The sequence below is a fragment of the Phocoena phocoena genome, chromosome 13 (genome assembly GCF_963924675.1).
Source record: "Phocoena phocoena chromosome 13, mPhoPho1.1, whole genome shotgun sequence".
In the NCBI taxonomy this organism is placed as follows: Eukaryota; Metazoa; Chordata; class Mammalia; order Artiodactyla; family Phocoenidae; genus Phocoena; species Phocoena phocoena.
In genome coordinates, this window is record NC_089231.1 from 84,164,495 (window position 1) to 84,187,375 (window position 22,881).

The following is a 22,881-nucleotide window of genomic DNA, read 5'->3' on the forward strand; positions in this document are numbered from 1 at the left end:
CTGCAAGGCTCTGCACTCCACTTCCGGCGCCTTGGGGGCGGGGCTGTGGCTACGGCTCGCGGCCCGAGCCAGCACTCTCTTACGTCACTCGGAGGCGCCGGAAGTTGGGGTGCGCCGTACCCCGGAGGCCCGCTTGACTGCAAGTGGCTGTTCGCTGAGGGACACGGGCAGCTATGGTCTCAGACGGTGAGTGCTGCGATGGCGGGACCCGGACCCCGGGGCTGAGCAGACTTTACCCGGCCAGGACCGGCCAAATGGAGTATCAATGTATTCTGGGGGCTGGGTGGAGCTTGTTTGGTCTTTAGAGGAGTAGCGAATGTACTCATTCAGTAAATATTTTGGGGGCGCCTCTTGTGTGCCCGGCGTTATTTCATGCCCTGGGAGATACATAGAGAACGTTACAGACTCGTGGAGGTTACCGTCTAGTGAGCGAGACAGACAGTAGGCAAGTAAATAAAAATAATTTCGAAGGGTGACAAGAGCTGTGACAACAATATAAAGTGATGATGGGGTCGATTGTGATTAGGGGATGATCAAGAAGGAGCTGCTTTCGATAGGGGTCCAGGGAAGACCAGTGATATTGAAACTAAGACTTGAGTGATTTTATAAAGACCCTGTGGCAAGTTGAGCCACTACATTGCAATGGGAAGACGGAAAGGGGGCACCCGGGGGTAGAGGAAGGTGGAGAGACTTTCGTTCATACATTAAGCTACCAGTTATAGAGCCTGATATCTTAAAGGGAGAAAAAAGGCCAGGGTGGGCTAGAAGGGTGAGATCAGGGAGCAGGGCCCTTGTGGGGCTTGATCTGTATTTTAAGTGTAATACAAAGCCGTTTTAGGGCTTTAAGCAAGGTAGGTTTACTATCTGATTTACGATTTTTTTTTTTTTTTTTGGCCACGCAGTATTTTGCGGGATCTTAGTTCCCCGACCAGGGATAGAACCTGTGCTCCCTGCAGTGGAAGCGTGGAGTCCTAACCACTGGACCTCCAGGGAAGTCCCTGATTTATGATTTTAAAAGATTACTTTGGCTGCTGTGTGGGAAATGGACTGCGGAGAGCAAGAGTAGAAATAGGTCCTTTCAGAGGCCATAACAATTGTGCACGCATCCTTCATCTGTTTTAATCAATATCACAGCCCTGCGAGGGGCGCAGATCTTGTATGGCCCCTGTCTACAAATGCGGAGGTAGAGACCCAAAGAAGGAGATTCATAGGGACATTCCATGTGTATATGGAGACACACCTCTCCTGACAGGCGGCACTTTCTGTTTTTCTCAGGCTTGATAGTAGCAAGGAAGGCCCTGAGAGTTGGGAGGTGGGACCTGATGGAGAATAAGGCCAAAGGCTTTTGGGTAGAGGAGTGAGGGCCTGTGGGAGACACAATTAAGTGCCTCTTCTGTGCCAGGCGCTTTCTTCCGTGATTTATGCAACATTACGTTATTCATTCCTCATTCTTTGAGGAGTCCACGGTTTAGAGGGCAGAGCTGGGAAGAGAGATCAGAAACACAGCTAAGTGTAAAATGAGGTAGTGAGTGCTGTCATGAGAAGAGAAGTGATGCTGTTGGTGTTGAGAAGTAGGCAGTGGGGCTTTGAAAAGCCACAGTCATTAGAGTCAAGCAGATCTGTCTTCAAAGTTGGGTGTTAGCTTTGCTACTTGCTAGCAGGCCATGTGACTTAGAGAAAGTTACTTTCTCTTGCAAAAGAGAAATACCATGTTTCCCCTAATCTAAGATAGTATTGATTATGAAACGTGCTTTTATTTTATTTAATATACCACTAAGAGAAAATAAAATGTGATCAGTCATAAGGGTAAGATACCATCCTCAGTTCAGCATCTGTCAAACTTAAAAAAAAAAAAAGAAAAGAATAGAAAGGAAGGAGTACATCTTATAAGTGGTGAAAGATAGCAAAAGATAGCAATAAGTCCCTTGCTGAGTTGTCAGCATGGGATGGGATGATAGGATTACACGTGCCGCACCTGATGCAGAGGGGCTGAGATTTCCAGTCTCCTGAGATGGGGGAACCAGGACCCGTTGGAAGACCTAGGGAGGACTTCTGGGTGAAGACGTAGCATTGGTTTGGGGCCTTAGAGAGTAAATAGGATTTGGGTATGTAAGCAGACATCAAAGACGGGGTGGGATTATTCTGATATAGGGAACAGGGAACTGGAGGGTGGAAAGTATGGGGGCAGGAAAGGCATTGTTGCTTTTTGCTATTAAATGAACATCCTGGGTTTTTTGTAACAGTGTGTGCTTATGGGTTCACATGTCTGTCACCTCAGAATGTAGGCTCCTTGAGGGCTTGGACTCAGTATCCTCAACACCTATCCCCAACACCTAACACTGGTACTTAGTGTAGATGTTTGTTGAATAATATGTTAAGTTAGCCTCTTTAGTTGTGTCTGTCACTTTGTAGAGAGTAGCCTAATTTTTTTCACAGTAAAATCTTGACATAGCAAGTGCTTTCCACTCTGGTTTTCACCTGTTTTTTCTTTTTTCTTTTTTTTTGGCCTCACGGTTTATGGGATTTAAGTTCCCCGACTAGGGATCGAACCCCGGGCCCTCTGTAGTGAGAGCTCAGAGTCCTAACCACTGGATCGCCAGGAATTCCCCTCGTTTTCACCTTTTAAAGATTGGTTCCTAAGTATAATTGGCCTTGCTGCTAGGTGATTTGTTGGACTTGGAGCCAAACTGATTCTGTGTCTCCCTTGAAATCTACCCCCCTCCCCGCGCCATTCCATGCCTGAAATTCTACTAGTGATTCTAACTACTGGTTAATCAGTGCTTTCTGTCCTTGACCAGCTGTTTAAAATGCATATGTCTTTGGATTCATAAAATACATATTTATTGATCATCCACCACATGCTAGGCATTGTGCTCGGAGCAGAGGATAAGCAGTGACAAAAGAAACAAAAATCCCACCTCACAACGCTTACATTCTAGTGCATGAAAGGTACAGATGTACAGGAGGCAAGCAAGAGCTTGCTAAGGGCCCCCAGAGCTTTAAATCTTTAAAAGAACTTGGCCTTGTGTTAATTTCATGATTGTAGGATGATAAACATGTAAAGGCACGTAGTGGTTCTTGCTCTGGATCTAATTTACAAATCGAGAATGTTAGCTTTGTTTCTCTTTTACGAGGCTAATGTTTTTTATTTTTTGTTAATATTTTCAGAAGATGAATTGAATCTTCTGGTTATCATAGTTGATACCAACCCAATTTGGTGGGGAAAGCAAGCATTAAAGGAATCTCAGGTAAGATTGCTTGAGAAGGCTTTTGGATAATTCTGGTTTGACTGAGTATATGTTTATGTTGCTTTTTTATTAAGGTATAATTTACATATCATGAAATTCACCCATTATAATGTACAGTTCAGTGTTTTTTTAAAGTAAAAATCACAGTAAAGTTGTTTAACCATCACCACAATTCCATATTAGAACATTTCTATTTCCCCCAAAAGTTCCCTTGTGCCTGTTTGCCGTCCCTGCTTCTACCCCCTAGTTGTAGGCAACCACTGATCTACTTTCTGTCTCTATGTTGACTTTCCTGGACATTTCATATATCGATTCCATATAATATGTAGTCTTTTTTAAAAAACACTTTCTATTTTGAAATATATTGTTTTGAAATAGTTACAGACTCACAGGAAATTATAAAAGTGGTACAGAGAGGTCCTGTGTGCCCTGGCTTCAGCGTCTCCCAGTAGTAACATCTTATATAACTGTAGTGCAATAGCGAAACCAGGAAATTGACATCAGTACCATCTACAGCCTTTATGCAAATCACAGCAGTTTTGCATCCACTTGTGTGTATGTTTAGTTCTTGCAGTCTTATCACATGTAAGATTTGTGTAACCCCAGCCAGAATCAAGATACAGAGCTGGAAAAAAATAAAAATAAAAAGATACAGAGCTGTTTCATCGCACAGGAGCTCCCTGGTGGAGGCATCCTTCATGGTTGCTGTAACTTTCTAGTCCCTGGTACTAATCTACTAATCTGTTCTTCATCTCTAGGATTTTGTTATGTAAATAGATCAGACAGTATGCAACCTTTAGACTGGCTTTTTTTCACTCAACATAATGCCCGTGATCTGTTCAAGTTGTTCCATGTACAAAAGTTTCTCCTTTTTATTGCTGACCAGTAGCCCATGGTGTGATGTACCATAGTTTGTATAATCATTCACCTATCAAAGCACATTTGGGCGGTTTCCAATTTTTGGCTATTACATAAAAAGCTGCTCTGAAAATCTATATACAGGTTTTTGTGTGGATGTAAGCTTTCATTTCTCTGGGATAAATGCCCAGAAGTGCAACTGCTGGGTCTTACGTTACTCACATGTTTGATTTTATAAGAAACTGCTTTACCGTTTTCCAGAGTGGCTATACCATTTTACATTCCCACCAGCAAAGTATGAGAGGTCCAGTTCTTTGTATCTTTACCAGCATTTGCTGTTGTGACTTTTTTATGTTGGCTGTTATTATTATTAGCCGCACCTTGCAGCATGCAGGATTTTAGTTCCTCAACCAGGAATTGAACCTGGGCCCTCAGCAGTGAAAGCGCAGAGTCCTAACCACAGGACCGCCAGGGAATTTGCTCATTAGCGTTTTATCAGTTTTCATCAGACAAGTTTTGTAGATTTATACCTAAATACATGTTTTTTAGCAATCGTAAATTAGTATGTTTCAAATTTTGGTTGCCACCTGTTTAATATTAGTATATAGAAATATGATTGATTTTTGTGTGTTGCTCCTATATGCTGGGACTTTGCTTAACTTATTTATTAGTCCTAGCAGTGTTTTTTGTTTTTTGTTTTTTGTTTTTTTTGTGGTACGCGGGCCTCTCAATGTTGTGGCCTCTCCCGTTGCGGAGCACAGGCTCCGGGCGCGCAGGCTCAGCGGCCATGGCTCACGGGCCCAGCCGCTCCGCGGCATGTGGGATCTTCCCAGACTGGGGCACGAACCCGTGTCCCCTGCATCGCCAGGCGGACTCCCAGCCACTGCGCCACCAGGGAAGCCCCCCTAGCAGTGTTTTTGTAGATTCCTTGGGATTTTCTAAATAGACAGTCATGTCATCTGCAAGTAGGCACAGTTTTATTTTTTTCCTTTCCAATGCACATACCTTTTATTTTCTTCTCTTGCTTTATTGTACTAATAAGACTTACAGTACTACATTCAGGAAGAGTGGTGAGAGTGGACATCCTTACCTTGCTCCTGATCTTAGAGGGAAGCATTCAGTCTTTCATTGTTAAGTATGGTGTAATTTGTAGCTTTTTTTTGTAGATGCTCTTCATCAAGTTCAGGAAGTTCTCTTCCTAGTTTTGCTTGGAGATTTTTATCATGAATGGATGTTAAGTTTTGTCAAATGATCTTTCTGCATCAATTAATGATTTTTCTCTTTAGCCTGTCAATATGGTGGATTACACTGATTGATTTTCAAATATCGAACCAGCTTTGCATTCTCAGAATAAACCCCACTTGGATTCAGTTTTTATTTATTTTATGATAGATGCTGGTCTATAGTGTTTTTTTTCTTTTTTGTACTGTGTTTGGCTGATTTTGGCTTAAGGGTGATACTGGCTTCATAAAATGAATTGGGAAGTGTTCTCTTCTGTTTTCTGGAAGAGATTATTTAGAATTGGTATCAGTTCTTTAAACTTTTGGTATAGTTCTCCAATGAAATTGTCTGGACCTGGAGATTGCTTTTTGGTGAAGTTTTAAACTATGAATTAAATTTCTTTAATAGTAATTAAACTATTTGAATGATTTTTTCATATTGGGTGAGTTTTGGTAATAGGTAGTCTTTTGATTTTGGCTTTTTTCACTTAGCATAATATTTTTGAGGTTCATCCATGTTGTAGCATATATTGGTGGTTCCTTTTTATTACTGAACAGTATTTTATAGTATGAATATACCTCTTGCTTCCTTGGTGGCGCAGTGGTTGAGAGTCCGCCTGCCTATGCAGGGGACACGGGTTCGTGCCCCGGTCCGGGAAGATCCCACATGCCGCGGAGCGGCTGGGCCCGTGAGCCATGGCCGCTGAGCCTGCGCGTCCGGAGCCTGTGCTCCGCAACGGGAGAGGCCACAACAGTGAGAGGCCCGCGTACCGCAAAAAAAAAAAAAAAAAAAAAAAAAAAAAAAAAAAAAGCTGCTTTGAATGAATATACCTCTTGTTTATCTGTTCACAGACATTTAGATTGTTTCCCCTTTTTGACTATTATGAATAATGCTGGTAATTCACAAACAAGTCTTTGTATGAGCATATGTTTGCATTTCTCTTGAATAGTTAGAGACCTATGAGTTGAATTACTGGGTAATATGGTAAGTTTAGACTGAACTTTTTAAGACGTTGCCAAACTTTTCAAAAGTTGGTACACCCTGGGACTTCCCTGGTGGTACAGTGGTGAAGAATCCGCCTGCCACTGCAGGGGACACAGGTTCGAGCCTTGGTTCAGGAAGATCCCACATGCTGCAGAGCAACAAAGACTGTGCACCACAACTACTGAGCCCATGAGCCACAACTACTGAAGCCCACACACCTAGAGCTGGTGCCCCGCAACAAGAGAAGCCACCACGATGAGAAGCCCATGCACTGCAATGAAGAGTAGCCCCCACTCGCCACAACTAGAGAAAGCCAGCCCACAGCAACGAAGACCCAACGCAGCCAAAAAATAAAATAAATAAATGAAATAAAATAAAATAAAAAGAAGTGGCCAAAAAAAAAAAAGTTGGTACACTCTTCTCCATTCCCATCAGAAATGTATGAGAGTTCCAGTCTTTTCTTCACATCCTTGCTGACACTTGTCTGTCTTTTTGATTATAGTCATTCTAGTGTAGGTGGTAATATCTCATTGTGGTTTTAATTTGCATTTCCCTAATGACTAATGATGTTGAGTATTTCGTTCGTAGGCTTATTAGCCATCCATATATTTTCTTTGGTGAAATTTGTATTCAAATATTTTGCCCAATTTAAAAATTTTTAAGTTGGACATTTTCTGAATGGTGTCTTTTTAAAAAATAACTTTATCAAGCCAGAGTTGACATACAATGAGCTGCACGTGTTTACTTTGTTATGTTTTAAATGTTTAATTTGTTATGTTTTCACTTATGTATACATTCATGAAATTATCACCACAATCAAAATAATGAACATATAGATCCATCACCCCCAAAGTTTCTTCCTGTTCCTTTGAATTCATCCCACCCACCTCTCTGCCTGTCCCCTCCCGAGGCAACCAGTGATCTGCTTTCTGTCACTATAGATTAGTTTGCGTATTTTAGGTGTTTATATGTATGGAATGAAAGAGTTTTTTGTTTTTGTTTTTTCTTTTTTGGTTTGGTGTTTTCACTCAGCATAATTATTTTGAAATTTGTCCATGTTGCTACATGCATCAGTAGTTCATTCCTTTTTATTGCTGAGTAGAATTTCATTGTACAGCGAGACCAGTATATCACTGCATATTACCATATTCTCCAGGAAGACTGTCTTATTTTGAACTCTCATCAGTGGTGTATGAGGATTCTGGGTTTTTTTTTTTTTTTTTGGTACCAACACAAGATTCTCTGCTTCCTTATTTTATCTTTTGCCAGTATGATGTACCAAAATGATCTCAGTTTGCTTTTCGTATATTTAATGGTCCTTTGTATTTCTCCTCTGGGGCATTGCCCATTTTTCTCTTTGCATATTCCTTTTGTTTATTTGTTTTTAATGGTTTGTGGACACTTTATATTAAAGGTTAACTCATCTGTCATACGTTGCAATTATTTTTTTCCGGTTTGTAATTTGCCTCTCACTTTTTTTTTTTTGCGGTACGCGGGGCTCTCACTGTTGTGGCCTCTCCCCTTGCGGAGCACAGGCTCCGGACGCGCAGGCTCAGCGGCCATGGGTCACGGGCCCAGCCGCTCCGCGGCATGTAGGATCTTCCTGGACCGGGGCACGAACCTGCGTCCCCTGCATCGGCAGGCGGACTCTCAACCACTACGCCACCAGGGAAGCCCTCACTTTTTTTGTTTAGTCTTTTTTTTACCATACAGAAATTTTAATAGGTTTGTTTTACATTTTCAAAAATAGAATGAGTGAAATTTATCAGTTTTATTTTCTGCTTGAAGTATTTCTTTAAGAGAAACATGCTTTATTACATGATTATAAAAATATCCACCTGTGTTTTTTTAGTAATATTAGTACTTGTCGGAATGTAAACTCCATGAAAGAAGGGGTCTTCGCCTGGCACATAATAGGTGCTCAGGATACTTAATGAATGAATTCAGAAGTTTTACAATTACCAATTTAATCAGTATGTATTAATTGTCTATTCCGTATGTAGCAATAGTTTGCTAGTAATTTTATCATAGAAGTTGTGATATGTTTGCTGTTCCCTGAATGTTATGCAGAAAACATTTGTGGAATATTGTAGTGATGTAGAATTGGTTTCATAAGTAAAATTAGAAAACTATAGTTTCTTTTTTTCAGGTTTATCCATATTTTTGCTATGAATATATTTATTTATGAATAAATAGGTTGTATCAATTAACAGTATAACAGCTGGAAAAATAACAGTGAAAATGAATGTCTTTGCATATGATTTCTTGTCTCAGTTGGAATTTTTGTCTTTCTTGGGTTTATATTTCAAATTGGACTGTTCTCATTATCGTGGAGGATGAAAATGCAGCAGGTAGACAGTTATGTAAGGGAGGAGAAAAAGTAAGGGCAATTCTCTATAACCGGTATTAGTAAAGATTGATGCTACTGACTAAATTATACTTAGGTCATCTCTAGCACAAATCAGTCATCATGTTTATAAAAAAGGACCATATCTCCTTACTTCCCCAGTTCAGTCCCATCCCCCAACAGCAATTCTTCCTTCATTTTGCTCTGCTCTGTGGGATCTGACCTACCATGTGTTGTTTTTCTAAGCAAGTCAGAAATGGGCAAGTCTGTGCTGTTCAGTATTGGAAAACTGTAGGTTTCAAATGTTTTTGCATATGACTTTGGAGCGGGGGAGCTCCAGAGCAAATTTTTAGAAGTGAATAATTGTCTAAAATTTAAATGAAATCTTAATCATTTCAAGACCTGACATAGCTATTTGGATAGCTAATTTACCTTTCTTTTGTCTTCTGTTTTTCAACAGTTTACTTTATCAAAATGCATAGATGCAGTGATGGTGCTAGGAAATTCTCATTTATTCATGAATCGTTCCAACAAACTTGCTGTGATAGCAAGTCACATTCAAGAAAGGTATGACCATTATGATTACTCTTCCTGTTCAGTGCTTAGGGACCCTTGGACCAGTTATTACTGGGGTAGATAAATATACCTCAAATAATAAACTAGTAGTAGGTAAGAATTTGGTATGAAGCATTTCAAGAGACGGTAACCCAGTACCTTCTTTATTCTTCTCGTTCTTTAAGAAAACAGTGGAATCATCAAGATATTCTGTGGTGGTAGACTCATGTTTGCCCACTTGCCTATTTTCTGCATTCTTTAAAACTGAAATTTATTATGGAATCTTGAGAGTCTGGAATTGGTGTGGTTTTTGTTATGTGTGCTGGATTTCACTTTGATGTTTAGTGAGGGCTTCAAGTCCTGGTGTAACTAGGTTCTTTTTGGTGTTTTGTTTTTCTGTTTCAGTCGATTCTTATATCCTGGAAAGAATGGCAGACTCGGAGACTTCTTTGGAGACCCTGGCAACGCTTCTTCTGAATTTACTCCCTCAGGAAGCAAAGATGGAAAATATGAGTTGCTAACAGCAGCAAATGAAGTTATTGTTGAAGAGATCAAAGATCTAATGACCAAGAGTAACTGCTTTCAGCTTTTTTTTTCTTCCATTATTGCTGTTTGCAAGTGGAGTTGAGTGTGGAGGTCCTTGAGGCTTTGAGTCCAAAACTTTGAGGATCTCGATACTATTTACTTCATTCTCTCTTTTCTTTTAAAAAATCTTTTCCATCAAAGCCTGTGCATTAGCTGCTTGACCTCTGCAGCATTGACCCTGTTCGCCATCCTCCGCTTCTTAAAATACTCTGGTTTCTGAGGATAGCCTGTTGACCTATTTTTCCTCTTTTTTGGACCATTCTTTCTTCCATTTCTGACTTTTTCTTCTTTCTTCTTAAAAATATATTCATTTTTTTATTCTGCCGGGTTATTTTCTTATTTTCTCCCTCTGCGTGTTCTCATCCACTCTTGTCATTAATTATCATTTATTTATGAACACTTCCCAGTTTTTGTCTCTAATCTAGCCTTTCTTTCAACTTGCAAATGTCTCCACCTAAATGTCCCACAGTCTCATTAACACGGCCCAGACCAGTTTGTCTTTTCTCTCAGACCACCATTTCCATTTCCTATTTCTGTCACCCCCCCAGCCACCTACTTTTCCAAAATTTTCTGTTTTGACTCCTTCCTCCTCATCCAACATCTAGTCAGCTATGAGATCCTATTAATCTATCCTCAGCAGTATCTCCAAAGTCTGACCCCTTATTACCTGCCATCTAGCTGAGCCTTGGCAGTGCCGACATTTTGGGCTGGGTAATTCTTTATTGTGGGGCTTTCCTGTGCTGTGAAGGATACTTAGCAGCATCCCTGGCCTCAACCAACTGGATGCTGTAATATCCCCCGGTTGTGAGAACCAAATGTCTCCCGTGGGGCACAGTTGCCCAGGTGGAGAGCCTTTGCTCTAGATCGTTGTTACTAACTTCTTAACCGACTCCTGTCTCTCTCCGTTCCAGTCTTTCTACTCAGCCTCTAGAGGTATCATCTTAAATATCAGAGCTGCTGTTCCTGCCCTTAAAGACCTTTTGCTGATTCCCTGTTGCCTGCAGGCAGTGGTTTCAATCTGTCTCCTGTGTCCAAATCACCTGTAGGGAAAAGGCAGTTCTAGAGAAAGAAAGTGGATTAATGATTTCTTCTGGGGCTGGGGAGGAGCAGAGAAGTGATGGGAATGGGCCCAAGTGATCTTTCGGGGTGATGGAAATGTTCTACAGTTGGATTGTGGCGAGGATTTACATCCCTATAAATTTACTAAAAATCATTGACTTGTGTGCTTAAAAAGATAATTTTGTGATCTGTAAGTTATACCCCAATAAAAATGTTAAAAATCACCTGGAGGGCTTGTTAAAATGAAATACTGAACCCCACTCCATAGTTTCTGATTCACTGGGTTTAGGGAGGGCCCAAGAATTTGTGTTTCTATTGAGTTCCCTGGTGATATTCCTACAGCTGGTTCTCGAATCATGTTTTGAGCAACCACTGGCCCCCAGGGCAAAGTCCCAACTTCTCAGTATAGTGTTCCAGACCTTTCCTGGTCTGACCTCCCCATGGGGTATCAGTGCTCCTGGACCAGTTGCAGGCCCTGTTCGCACAGCGTGTCAATCTGGGCTCCCCACCTTCTTGTGCTGAAGGTATAGAATTTTTATTTTTATGAGAGTGACTGTTTTTCACTCAAGTCTCCGAATAAGTTGTAAACCTTGTCCCTGCCTCCCACAGCCAGGGCACTTTCTCCAGTCCTCTTTTCACGGCTTTCCCAGGCAGGTGGGAGGCAGTGGGAAGGGCTTGGGGCCTGGCCAGGGGCCACTGTCCAGGCTGCCTGCAGTTGCACAGGGCCTCTGCTACCGCTTAGGTCATTGAGCAACCACAACCTTCCCCAGTAACACCAGGATATTTTTTATTATCTGTTTTTTATAACATAAAATTTACCATTTTGACCATTTTTAAGTGTACAGGTCAGTGGCGTTAAGTACATTCGTGCTGTTGTGCAAAGTCACCACTGTCCATTTCCAGAACTGTTTCATCATCGAAAACTGAAACTTTATACCCATTGAACAACAACCCCCCATTCCTGCCCCTTCAGCCCCCAACCACCGGGGTATTTTAAATTGAGAAAATGTTTAAAAATTGCTTATCTATGTTTTTAAACCCAGTTTGAAGATGTCATCTGATTTCATTCATGAAGAAGAATGCTTTGGTTTGAAAATGATTTTAGGTCAAGAAAGGACCTAAAAATTCCCTTTTTAATGTTTTTTGTTATCTACAGGTGACATAGAGGGTCAACATACAGAAACTCTGCTGGCAGGATCCCTTGCCAAAGCTCTTTGCTGTATCCTTTGTGTTTTAATCATTCAGAAGGTGTTTTCTTGTAATAAAGAGATCTGAACTTGTGATAGTTCTCAGAACCTTGGGTGCCCATGTTAATGGAAGGCATGAGTATTCTAAAGTGGTAGATAATCAAAAAGTAGTTTATCTTGGCTTTGACATGTTTTTAGGACAAGCTAAGAGCAAGAAGACTAGTTTCTCCGGCATGTCTTGCTCGTAATGCATTGTTCCTCAGGATGCTTCTTTGCTTCTTATTAGACAAATTCAAAAAAAAATTTTTTTTCGTCTCTCGTGTTGGAAGCAGGGTTTGATTTAAAAAGCCATTTACTAACCCTGGGGCTTATTAAATGAGTAGCTGCTTCTCTACGGGAGAATGCATTATTTTGCACACCTTTATAAGCATTTTGATTATGTTTGTGTGATATTTTCTCAGTCTTAAGTAATTTAGTTTGTTAGTTTTGTACAATATTGAGTCTGTCCAGACCTTGATTGGGGGTGTCTGATCATCTGGGTATGCTTTTCAAATTCATTATCTCATTTGATGGTGTATTGATTTACTTGTGTTCCCAGTATTCAAATCCAGGACATGGTGGATAATCATAGAACAAGCAGGTGGATAATCAAAGAACAATCAAATCTACTAATTTTAATTTTCTGGGATAAAGATCATATTTTGGTCGGGTTACAAAGCCCACTTGATTACAGAGTTAGTAATTGGAAGCTCCCAATCAGTCTTGTTTTATGTGTTTATTGTGGGCCCTGGAGCTTTTCCTTTTTTCAGCTGGGTGGATGCTGGATTTATTTAACTAAAATTGAGGTTATTTTTCTGTTTACTATTAGTATTTATGAAATAATATTTTTAAATTCCTTAATGCTAAGAAAATAAGACATTCATAGAATGAGCAAGGATGTTAAAGGTAGGCGCCTACATTCTTCTATGAGACTGTAATCTTTATTTTACTACTATAACTTTCAGGTACTGTTTAAAAATTGGTGAGAAAACCTTATATGTAATATGTTTAATAAGATTCAGTTAAATTGTACACTGTTTTTATCTCTTTATAGATAATCAGGAAATGAAATCAAGGATATTGGTAAGATTAAAAAGATATCAGAACGATGTTTTTATACCAGCTAAAGCCAATTAGAAAACATAATGGGAAATAAGACCCATTTATAATAGAAACAATAATTATTAAGTACCCAGAATTAATTAACAAGGAATACGTAAAATTGATTATGATGAAAAACGAAAATTCTGAGAGACATGAAATAATTGAATAAATGGAGAGCCATATTTTTTTCTTTTTAAAATTCGTACTTTATTATTTATTTATTATTATTGTTTTTAACATCTCTGTTGCAGTATAATTGCTTTACAATGGTGTGTTAGTTTCCACTTTATAACAAAGTGAATCAGCTATGCATATACATATGTCCCCATATCTCCTCCCTCTTACGTCTCCCTCCCTCCCACCCTCCCTATCCCACTCCTCTAGGTGGACACAAAGCACCAAGCTTATCTCCCTGTGCTATGCGGCTGCTTCCCACTAGCTATCTGTTTTACATTTGGTGGTATATATATGTCCATGCCACTGTCTCACTTAAAAATATGGAACGCTTCACGAATTTGCGTGTCATCCTTGCGCAGGGGCCATGCTAATCTTCTCTGTATGGTTCCAATAAAATTTGTATTTTTTTTAAATTGAAGTATAGTTGACATACAATATTATTTCGGTTACAGGTGTATGATACAGTGATCCACAATTTCTAAAGGTTATACTCCATTTATAGTTATTATAAAATATTGGCTATATTCCCCATATTTTTGTACAGTTGTACAGTGTATCCTTGTAGCTTATTTTATGCATAATAGTTTGTACCTCTTACTACTTTACCCCTATATTGTCCCTCCCCTCTTCCCTCTCCCCACTGGTAACCACTAGTTTTTGGAGCTCCATACTTTATTCTTCAATGTCAATTTTTCCAATATTAAACTGTAAGTTCAATGCAATCTCAGAATATTAATCAGATTTTTTTTTCCTGGCAGAGTGGGGGGATTTAAGAAAGTCAACAGTTTATCTGAAAGAATAAATCAATGAGAATAGCCAGGAGCTTTCTGAAAGAAAATGGTAGGCAGGAACTTGCTCCAGTTGACTTAAAGAAAGACACACAACATAAGAGTTGTGAGTTGTAAGTTTTATCCAGAGTCTTACTGAGGATTATAGCCCAGGAGACAGCCAGTCAGCTGTGAGGAAACTGCCCCAAAGAGGTAGGGGAGAAGCCAGTTTATATGTGATTTTTTTGGCTAGGAAATTCATGCAGTCAAGCATATATCTTGGTAAAAGATTACTGCTAATCACGAAGAACAGATATCTCAAGTTAGTGATTTTAGTGCTTTTCTATTTCTTTTTTCAGTTCTTGTCTGCGAAGAGGCAAGAATCTGGGGTCATTGAAATTCTTCCTGAGATATGCATCTAACTATCTAAAGGCCTATTTATCCAAAGCACAGAGTCCCTCATCCTGTTTTTCATCCTGAACTCCTCTCAGGGTGCGCTGTCGGTGGGCAGCTGCAGTGAGTTCCCCGTTAACCCTTGTAGAACTGGGTAGTGAGCAGTTCTCTTTGTTCTTCTTTGTGCACACTCCTTTAGGCATTAAAACACATTATAAAGCTACAGTAACTGTGGTTCTGGTATAGTAGTAGGCAAACAGATAATGGAAAGGACTAGAGTCCAGAAACCAGGTACAGTGGGGTTTGACATATGATAAACGAAACACTTCAAGTTAGTGGGAGGGAAATGGATTATTCAGTAAAAGGTACTGGGCCAGCTGATTGGCCATTTGCGGGAAAGCAAAGCTAGATCTCACTGCTTATACCTAAACACGTTCTAGTAAAGATCAAACACTTCAATGTAAAAATTCAAGTCATAAAAGCTCTAGAAGAAAATATCTGTTTATAGTCTTGTGTTGATGAGTATCTTGCTAAGCATGATATGAAACTTTAAAAGGAAGCATAAGACCTCAAAAAAATAAACCCCCCAAAACAAGGATGGGAAAAAAAAAACTATTAGGAAAAAGTACTTTCAGTACAGCTACCTGACAGGATTAATGTAATCTTTCTAAAATAAAAAAGAGCTCTTGTAAATTAATTTTTAAAAGTCAGGGTTGACTCTAAAGAAACAAGTGGGAAACGAGCAATCTGCAGAAGAGGAAATGAAAATGACCAGTTAGCATTCGGAAATATGGTCAGCCCTACTAGTGGTTATTCCCTTGCATCGCCCATGGGAGGATAAACTGGTACAGCTTTTCTGGAGGGCAGTTCGGTAATATGTATCAAAATTAAATGTGCAGACACTTCAGTAATCTCACTGATGATTTTAGGAGCTAATCGGAGAGTTGTGCAAAGGGTAGATGAGAGCATTCGTTAGAGCAGTTTGGAAACTGCTTCAATGTCTTCTATAGATAATTGGTTAAACGGTGGAAATCTATGAACTCAGCATGAAGGATGGTTACATCCAGATTTATTGATGTAAGATTTTCCCCCCAGATATTGTGGACTGAAAAAGCAGGTTGCAGAACACTAGATAGAGTATCATCCTGGGGGGTGTATGTGTGAGTATATATACATGGCCACGTAAGTGTTCTTTAGAAACTATTAACAAGGGTTATTTCTTGAGGGATAGGATTTGGGGGAGATTTTTGCAGTCATCTTTACAGTTTTAGGTATTATTTAATAATAACTTCAAAGACAAATTAGAAAGATGATATTGGTTGTAATTTGTAGTATATTGTGATGACATTTGAGTGAGAATGCTAGGATGTGGCTGAAAGGTATTAACATGGATGTGATTTTTAGGTTATTAAGGCTGCAGAAGACAGCACGTTGCAGTATATGAACTTCATGAATGTCATCTTTGCAGCACAGAAGCAGGTGAATTGAGAGCCTTCTTTTTAAAGAATATTGGTTTCATAATGAAGGAGTTAATTTTATTGTTTGAATGACCTACTTAGAGAGGTATTCTGACTAGATACTTATTAAGGGATTGGGAATCTGGAATCCATATTTTGTACAATACTAGTCATTTCTCTATTTTGGGTCCTGGACCCTTGAGAATCTGATGGGTCCCCAGAAAAATATGCACTCAAACAGTTTTGCAGATAGTTTTGTGGTATTCCTGCAACCATTTAGCCCATCCTTGGACCCCAGGCTAAGAATTCTAGGTTTTATAGTTTGCTGCATACCTTGCTTCAATTTCTCTGTCTCTTTGCTTCAGGGAGGTCTTAAAAAGATTTGATATTTTTACTTTGCAAATAACCGAAGTGTTCAGATGAGTTATCACTAATACGTTTTCTTCTTTGATATGTTAAAAAAAAAACTTCCTTAAAACTTCAGTTTTAACCTAAAGTGCTACTATAGCCATGTAAAATATTCTCCATCTTGGAGTGGTAGCATGATATAGTGAAAAGACAATGGACTTTGGGGACAGGCAGACTGGGGGTGACAGCACTGCTTCCCCTTGGCTCTGTGACCACCGCCCGGCCAAGGCCTGGGTGCTTCAGCTGTAAAATGAAAATCAAATATCTACCTTGCAAAGTTATTCATGTTAAATGAGCCATTTTAAGAATAGAGTCCGGCATATAGTAGGTTCTCACTGTAAGGTAGTCATTGTTATTCCTATAATATTTTTTGAAATGTTCATTTCAGAATATTTTGATTGATGCCTGTGTGTTAGACTCCGATTCAGGACTCCTCCAACAGGTATATTTTATTTTATTATTATTTTTTAAAATAAATTTATTTATTTATTTGTTTATTTTATTTTGGCTGCGTTGGGTCTTCGTTGCTGTGCACGGCCTTTCTCTAGTTGCAGCGAGCGGGGGCTATTCTTTGTTGCAGTGTGCAGGCTTCTCATTGCGGTGGCTTCTCGTTGTGGAGCATGGGCTCTAGGTGCGCGGGCTTCAGTAGTTGTGGCTCGCGGGCTGTAGAGCACAGGCTCAGTAGTTGTGGTGCATGGGCTTAGTTGCTCCACGGCATGTGGGATCTTCCCGGCCCAGGGCTCGAACCTGTGTCCCCTGCATTGGCAGGCGGATTCTTAACCACTGCACCACCAGGGATGCCCAAAAGGTATATTTTAAATGAATGCTTGGTGTTGGTGGTTATGAAAGCGTGGTGTGTTCTCTTACTTTTTGTTAAATGCTTTTCATCTACCAGTCTTCACACATTTTTATTTTTTAATATTTTATTTATTTATTTATTTATTTACTTATTTAGGCTGTGCCGAGTCTTAGTTGCGGCATGCGGGATCTAGTTCCCCGACCAGGGATTGAACCTGGGCCCCTGCATTGGGAGTTCGGAGCCTTACCCACTGGACCACCAAGGAAGTCCCCACACATTTTTGGGGATTAGCCTGTATGATGCTTTAGATTAGAGCACCAACATCTCTCTGGTTTATTTGATATTTTTATTTACATTTTACACAATGATTTGATTGAATTTGTAAAAGTAATTTACACATTTAAACAAATTCGAGCAACACAGAAAAGTATTTTTTAAAAGTTAAAAAACGGGCTTCCCTGGTGGCGCAGTGGTTGAGAGTCCGCCTGCCGATGCAGGGGACACGGGTTCGTGCCCCGGTCCGGGAAGATCCCACATGCCGCGGAGCGGCTGGGCCCGTGAGCCATGGCCGCTGAGCCTGCGCGTTTGGAGCCTGTGCTCCGCAACGGGAGAGGCCACAATGGTGAGAGGCCCACGTACCACAAAAAAAAGAAAAAAAAATTCCCTTCAAATCCTATCATCTGAAAGTTACTGTGAACAGCATGACAGATCTCTCTATACATACAGATGGAAGAATAGGTCACTAAGCAAAGACTTTTATAAAAATAGGATCATATGCCAGATCTGCGCTATTCTTTATGGTAGCCATATGGCTGTTGAGCTCTTGAAATGAGTCTGATCTGAATTGAGGTGTGCATAAGTATACACACTGAATTTCAAAGACTTAGTATCGAAAAAAACAATGTAAAATATCTCATTAATGATACTTATACTGATTACATGTTAAAATGATAACATTTTGGATATATTGAGTTAAATAAAAATGCTCTTAAAATTAATTTTATCGCTTTTTAAAAAATAAATTTAATTTTGGCTGCATTTGGTTTTCCTTGCTGTGCACGGGCTTTCTCTAGTTGCAGCGAGCGGGGGCTACTCTTTGTTTCAGTGCGTGGGCTTCTCATTGCCGTGGCTTCTCTTGTTGCAGGGCACGGGCTCTAGGTGCGTGGGCTTCGGTAGTTGTGGCACACGGGCTCAGTAGTTGTGGCGCACGGGCTTAGTTGCTCTGCGGCATGTGGGATCTTCCCGGACCAGGGCTTGAACCCAGGTTGCCTGCATTGGCAGGCAGATTCTTAACCACTGCGCCAGCAGGGAAGTCTCTTATCTCTTTATTTTTCCTTTTTTATGTGGCTAGAAAATAAAAAATTACATACGTTGCTCACATTATATTTCTGTTGGACAGCACTGTTAGATGTTACTTTTATTTTATTTTTTATTTTTATCGGAGTGTAGTTGCTTTACAATGCTGTGTTAGTTTCTACTATACAGCAAAGTGAATCAGCTATACATATACATATATCCCCTTTTTTGGATTTCCTTCCCATTTAGGTTACCACAGAGCATTGAGTAGAGTTCCCTGTGCTATACTGTAGGTTCTCACTAGTTATCTATTTTATACATAGTATCAATAGTGTATATATGTCAGTCCCAATCTCCCAATTCATTCCACTCCCCAGATGTTCCTTTTTTTTTTTTTTTACATTAATTTTATTTATTTTTGGCTGCGTTGGGTCTTCGTTGCTGCACGTGGGCTTTCTCTAGCTTCGGTGAGCGCGGGCGACTTTTCATTGCGGTGCATGGGCTTCTCACTGTGGTGGCTTCTCTTGTTGCAGAGCACGGGTTCTAGGTGCGCGGGCTTCAGTATTTGTGGCACGTGGGCTCAGTAGTTTTTGCTCGCGGGCTCTAGAGTGCAGGCTCAGTTGTTGTGGCGCACAGGCTTAGTTGCTCCGTGGCATGTGGGATCTTCCCGGACCAGGACTTGAACCCGTGTCCCCAGCAATGGCAGGCAGATTCTTAACCACCGCGCCACCAGATGTTATTTTTAATCAAAATATGAAACTGAATTTTACTTTAACTAAAAAGGGAAAAGAAAAAAAAAAAACAGAAATAAGACTGAAGAAATTACTAAACTTTTGATAAACGTTTTTTGACCGCAAGAAATATTATTTCCTAAAAGATTAGTTAAAAGCACAAAATTGTAGAAAACTTTGAGTTTAGGTTACTGCTGGGGATGCATGGGGAAAGGGAGATACAACCAGAAAGTACACCAGCTTCAAAGGTTCTAGAATTATCCTATTTCTTAAGCTTGATTGTAAGTGCATGGTGTTTGTTGGGAATGTGAAAAGGTACAGCCACTTTGGAATACAGTCTGAAACTTCCTCAGAAAGTTAAACATAGAATTAACAGTTGAGCCCACAATTCCATTCTTAGATATATATATTTAAGAAAAATGAAAACGTGTCCATAAAAGATACTGTACGTGAATATTCATAGCTGTGCTATCCATAATAACCCAGAAGTGGAAACAACTCAAATGCCCATCAGTAGATGAACAGATAAATAAATTGTGGTCTGTCCATGCAATGGAATATTATTTGGTCATAAAAGGGAATGAAGTACTGATACATGCTACAATATGAATATACCTTGAAAACATTATCCTGAGTGCAAGAAGTAAAAGGAAACATATTGTCTGATTCCATTTGTATGAAGTGTCCAGAATAGGCAAATCCATAGAGACAGAAAGCAGATGAGTGGTTGCCAGGGGAAAGGAGGGATGGAGAATCACTGTTAATGGGGATGGGATCTCTTTTTAGGGTGATGAAAATGTTCTGCAACTAGATAGCGGTGACAGTTGCACAACTCTGTGAATGTTCTAAAAACTAGTAAATTGTACACTTTAAAAGGGTGAGTTTAATAGCATGTGAGTTACATCTCAAACTGTTACTAAAAGACACAATGAGAATGAATAAACATGGCAAGAATAGAAACTTATCAGTAGCAAACTAACAGGAAAAAGGGCTTGTACTCTTATACTACAGTCTTCAAAGGGTGAAAGGGTGTGGGCCAAGGGGAAAACGCAAGATATTTGAACATCTGAAGAGGTAGCTGCAACTTTCTGGTCCTCCTGCACTCTGGGAAGAGATTCCCTTTTAATTTGCTGTGTCGTATCTTCCTCTCCTTCCGGAGACCTGAAGAGTTGCTGGTGAGAATGACCTCCTGTTGGAAAAGCTAAGTGAGTGCTAGTTTGGCTGAGAGCCCTTTGTCTTGCAGGCTTGTGACATCACAGGGGGACTGTACTTGAAGGTGCCTCAGATGCCCTCCCTTCTGCAGTATTTACTGGTAAGGAAATGTCAACAGTGAACCTAATGCCTTGAGTCCAGTGAGACCCCTGTTTCCTGGGGAATGAACGGGAGTAAGATGGCTGATGCCTAGTAACTGGAAGAAAGGAACAGAGGGGTGACCTAGGGAATTCGAACCTAAGGGAGTCTTTGGACCCTGTAAGCTGTATGCAGAATGTTGTATGCCTGTGTGGTGGTGCTCAATAATTGTGGAATGGCTAGAAACACATTTCTAATAGTCTATTTCTAATAGACTTTCAAGGAAAATCTAATTTAGTATTCTCAGTGTTTACTGTCTAATATCTGATATCTATGTCCTGGCTTCGGGTTGTTTTCCCCCATGTTTTAAATAAAATTTCCTTGCTTTTTTTTTAAACAGTGGGTTTTTCTTCCTGATCAAGATCAGAGGTCTCAGTTAACCCTCCCACCCCCAGTTCATGTCGACTACCGGGCTGCTTGCTTCTGCCATCGAAATCTCATTGAAATCGGCTATGTGTGTTCTGTGTGCTTGTCAAGTAAGTTCACGTAGCGCTGAGTTTTTCTATGTTGTGGAGGAGTGTGCAGAAAACATCTCCAACTGTGTGGCTGTTAGACCGTCCTGTTCATTTTTCGTTTTTTCAATTTGCAGTATTCTGCAACTTCAGTCCTATCTGCACTACATGCGAGTAAGTATCTTTGAGGCTGTGTGGCTGGCTTGCCCTTTATAGAGATTTAGAGCATTAAAAAGTATTTCCTTCTCTGTATTATTTCAGGACAGCCTTTAAGATTTCTCTCCCTCCTGTACTGAAGGCCAAGAAAAAGAAACTGAAAATGTCCGCATGACAGTAAAAATTGTTTCCCCATCACTTAGAGCTATTAATAGAAATTATTTGCAGAATCACTGTTAGGAAGGCTCTGAGAAAAATAGAGATATGTGTAAGATAAATTTTAGTGAACTTTCTTATAGGAAATATACTAAAACATCATCCTCATCCCTTGCTTCTTGGGGGCTGATTTATTTGAGGGAGTCATTCTATGCAATATACCCTAAAATTTTTTCTGACTGGTTTTTGTCCAGAAATGGAGGAAGAAAGCACAAATTTGTGATTTTTTTTTTTTTAAAGGAGGTGATCGTTTGTCAAAGCTATTCTGTACTGACTGATTATAAGCGTCAGAACCTACCAAGTCTAGGTTCTTACTGTGAAATGTATGATGTGAAATTTGAACACAGTGTTAGAAAAAGTGACTGTTTTTGGAGTAATGGCATTAATCAAGGTAGAACATGTTACTTGAGTCAACACTTCAACAGTAGTCACATAAATAAAATCCTTGTTTTCTAGATTGAGATTTAGCTCCAGATATTAGTAGATACTTATTCTTTTGTCTGACATTAGTACATGTTTGGTCAGAGTTATCCAAATGATAGTTTGTCACTGAATATCTCTAAAATCTGATTTTAAATGAGTAAGGAGGGTGAGTGCAGTAGTCTGGTGGGAACTTCTTCTTTAAGAACAGTTGTGTGAAGAGCTTATTTGTGAAAGCCAGGGTCTGGGTTCTGAGGGGGAATTTCTTGGGGAGAATGGATTCTGTACAGTGAAGTGTTGCCCCACATAGAATTCATCCCTTTTTTAATGAGGAGGGGGAAAGCATTAATACTGGAGAACTGTTCTCTAGAAGCTTTGGACTTAATACTGAAAAATTCTATAAGTTCAAAAGAAAAATTATTTGCAACAATAAAAAACGTATTTTTCTATATAACCTTGAAGTTATTAAAAGACCTTTTAAATTCCAGCAGAGTGTAGGAAGCATTTTTAGGAATGGTGGCCAATTTAATTTTTTTTTTAAAGTAAATTGACAAAGACCTATTTGTGTATACAACCTTGTGTATAAATAAGATTTTAATTTTCTCTTGATACCATCTCAGAAACTGAGTCTCATTTAAGCAATTTGGTGTTTGGTTGGATTATTTCAAGTAGATTTTATATTCTGCATTTATAATTTTGTTAACAAATACACAAAGATTTTGGTGATCACTTTGCAAGTATTTGCTAATCTTTAAGAATCTGTTTGTCTTTTAAAAATAATATTTAATATTTCACAGCCTAACTATGTATAATGGAGATCTCTATTTTAAGTCTAGGAAACAAAGAATCATATATCTAAATATGAATAATTTCAAACAAGCTGATAAGGTTTTTGTTATTACTATTTCATTTGACATGTTTTATGAACTGGCCTAATTCTGTTTAAATTTTATTTTTAACAGTTGTGTTTGTTGTTTATTTTGTATAAATGTTTATAATAAAATAATTTAAACTTTCATATTTGCTTATTTCCTCTCATTCATTGTTTATTTCATGCTCATTCAATTCATCT

General features: G+C 39.5%; 1 protein-coding gene and 1 non-coding gene across 3 annotated transcripts; one reads left to right on the forward strand and one right to left on the reverse strand.

Moving 5' to 3' along the window:
• Positions 1-139: 139 nt before the first annotated feature.
• GTF2H3 (general transcription factor IIH subunit 3) lies at positions 140-21,843 on the forward strand. Of its 2 annotated transcripts, XM_065889779.1 has the most exons (13): positions 140-186; positions 3,169-3,248; positions 9,119-9,225; positions 9,619-9,785; positions 12,014-12,076; positions 12,960-12,989; positions 13,138-13,166; positions 15,929-16,003; positions 16,778-16,831; positions 20,459-20,527; positions 20,906-21,041; positions 21,155-21,191; positions 21,279-21,843. In XM_065889779.1, the coding sequence occupies exons 1-13, from the start codon at positions 174-176 to the stop codon at positions 21,346-21,348; spliced, it is 930 nt and encodes a 309-aa protein (XP_065745851.1). In that variant the 5' UTR covers positions 140-173; the 3' UTR covers positions 21,349-21,843. The 2 variants fall into 2 exon arrangements, with proteins under 2 accessions (XP_065745851.1, XP_065745852.1); XM_065889780.1 differs by lacking the exons at positions 15,929-16,003; positions 16,778-16,831 and having other exon boundaries at positions 174-186; positions 21,279-21,423.
• LOC136133347 (U6 spliceosomal RNA) lies at positions 13,679-13,783 on the reverse strand. Its single transcript, XR_010656497.1, has one exon. It is a non-coding gene; the product is annotated as a U6 spliceosomal RNA (small nuclear RNA).
• Positions 21,844-22,881: the final 1,038 nt, after the last annotated feature.

Excerpts from the sequence above, each read along its gene's own strand:
- GTF2H3 (XM_065889779.1), top strand. Across the intron at positions 13,167-15,928 it reads AAATGAAATCAAGGATATTG|GTTATTAAGGCTGCAGAAGA; the intron begins GTAAGATTAAAA and ends TGTGATTTTTAG. Across the intron at positions 16,004-16,777 it reads TCTTTGCAGCACAGAAGCAG|AATATTTTGATTGATGCCTG; the intron begins GTGAATTGAGAG and ends TGTTCATTTCAG.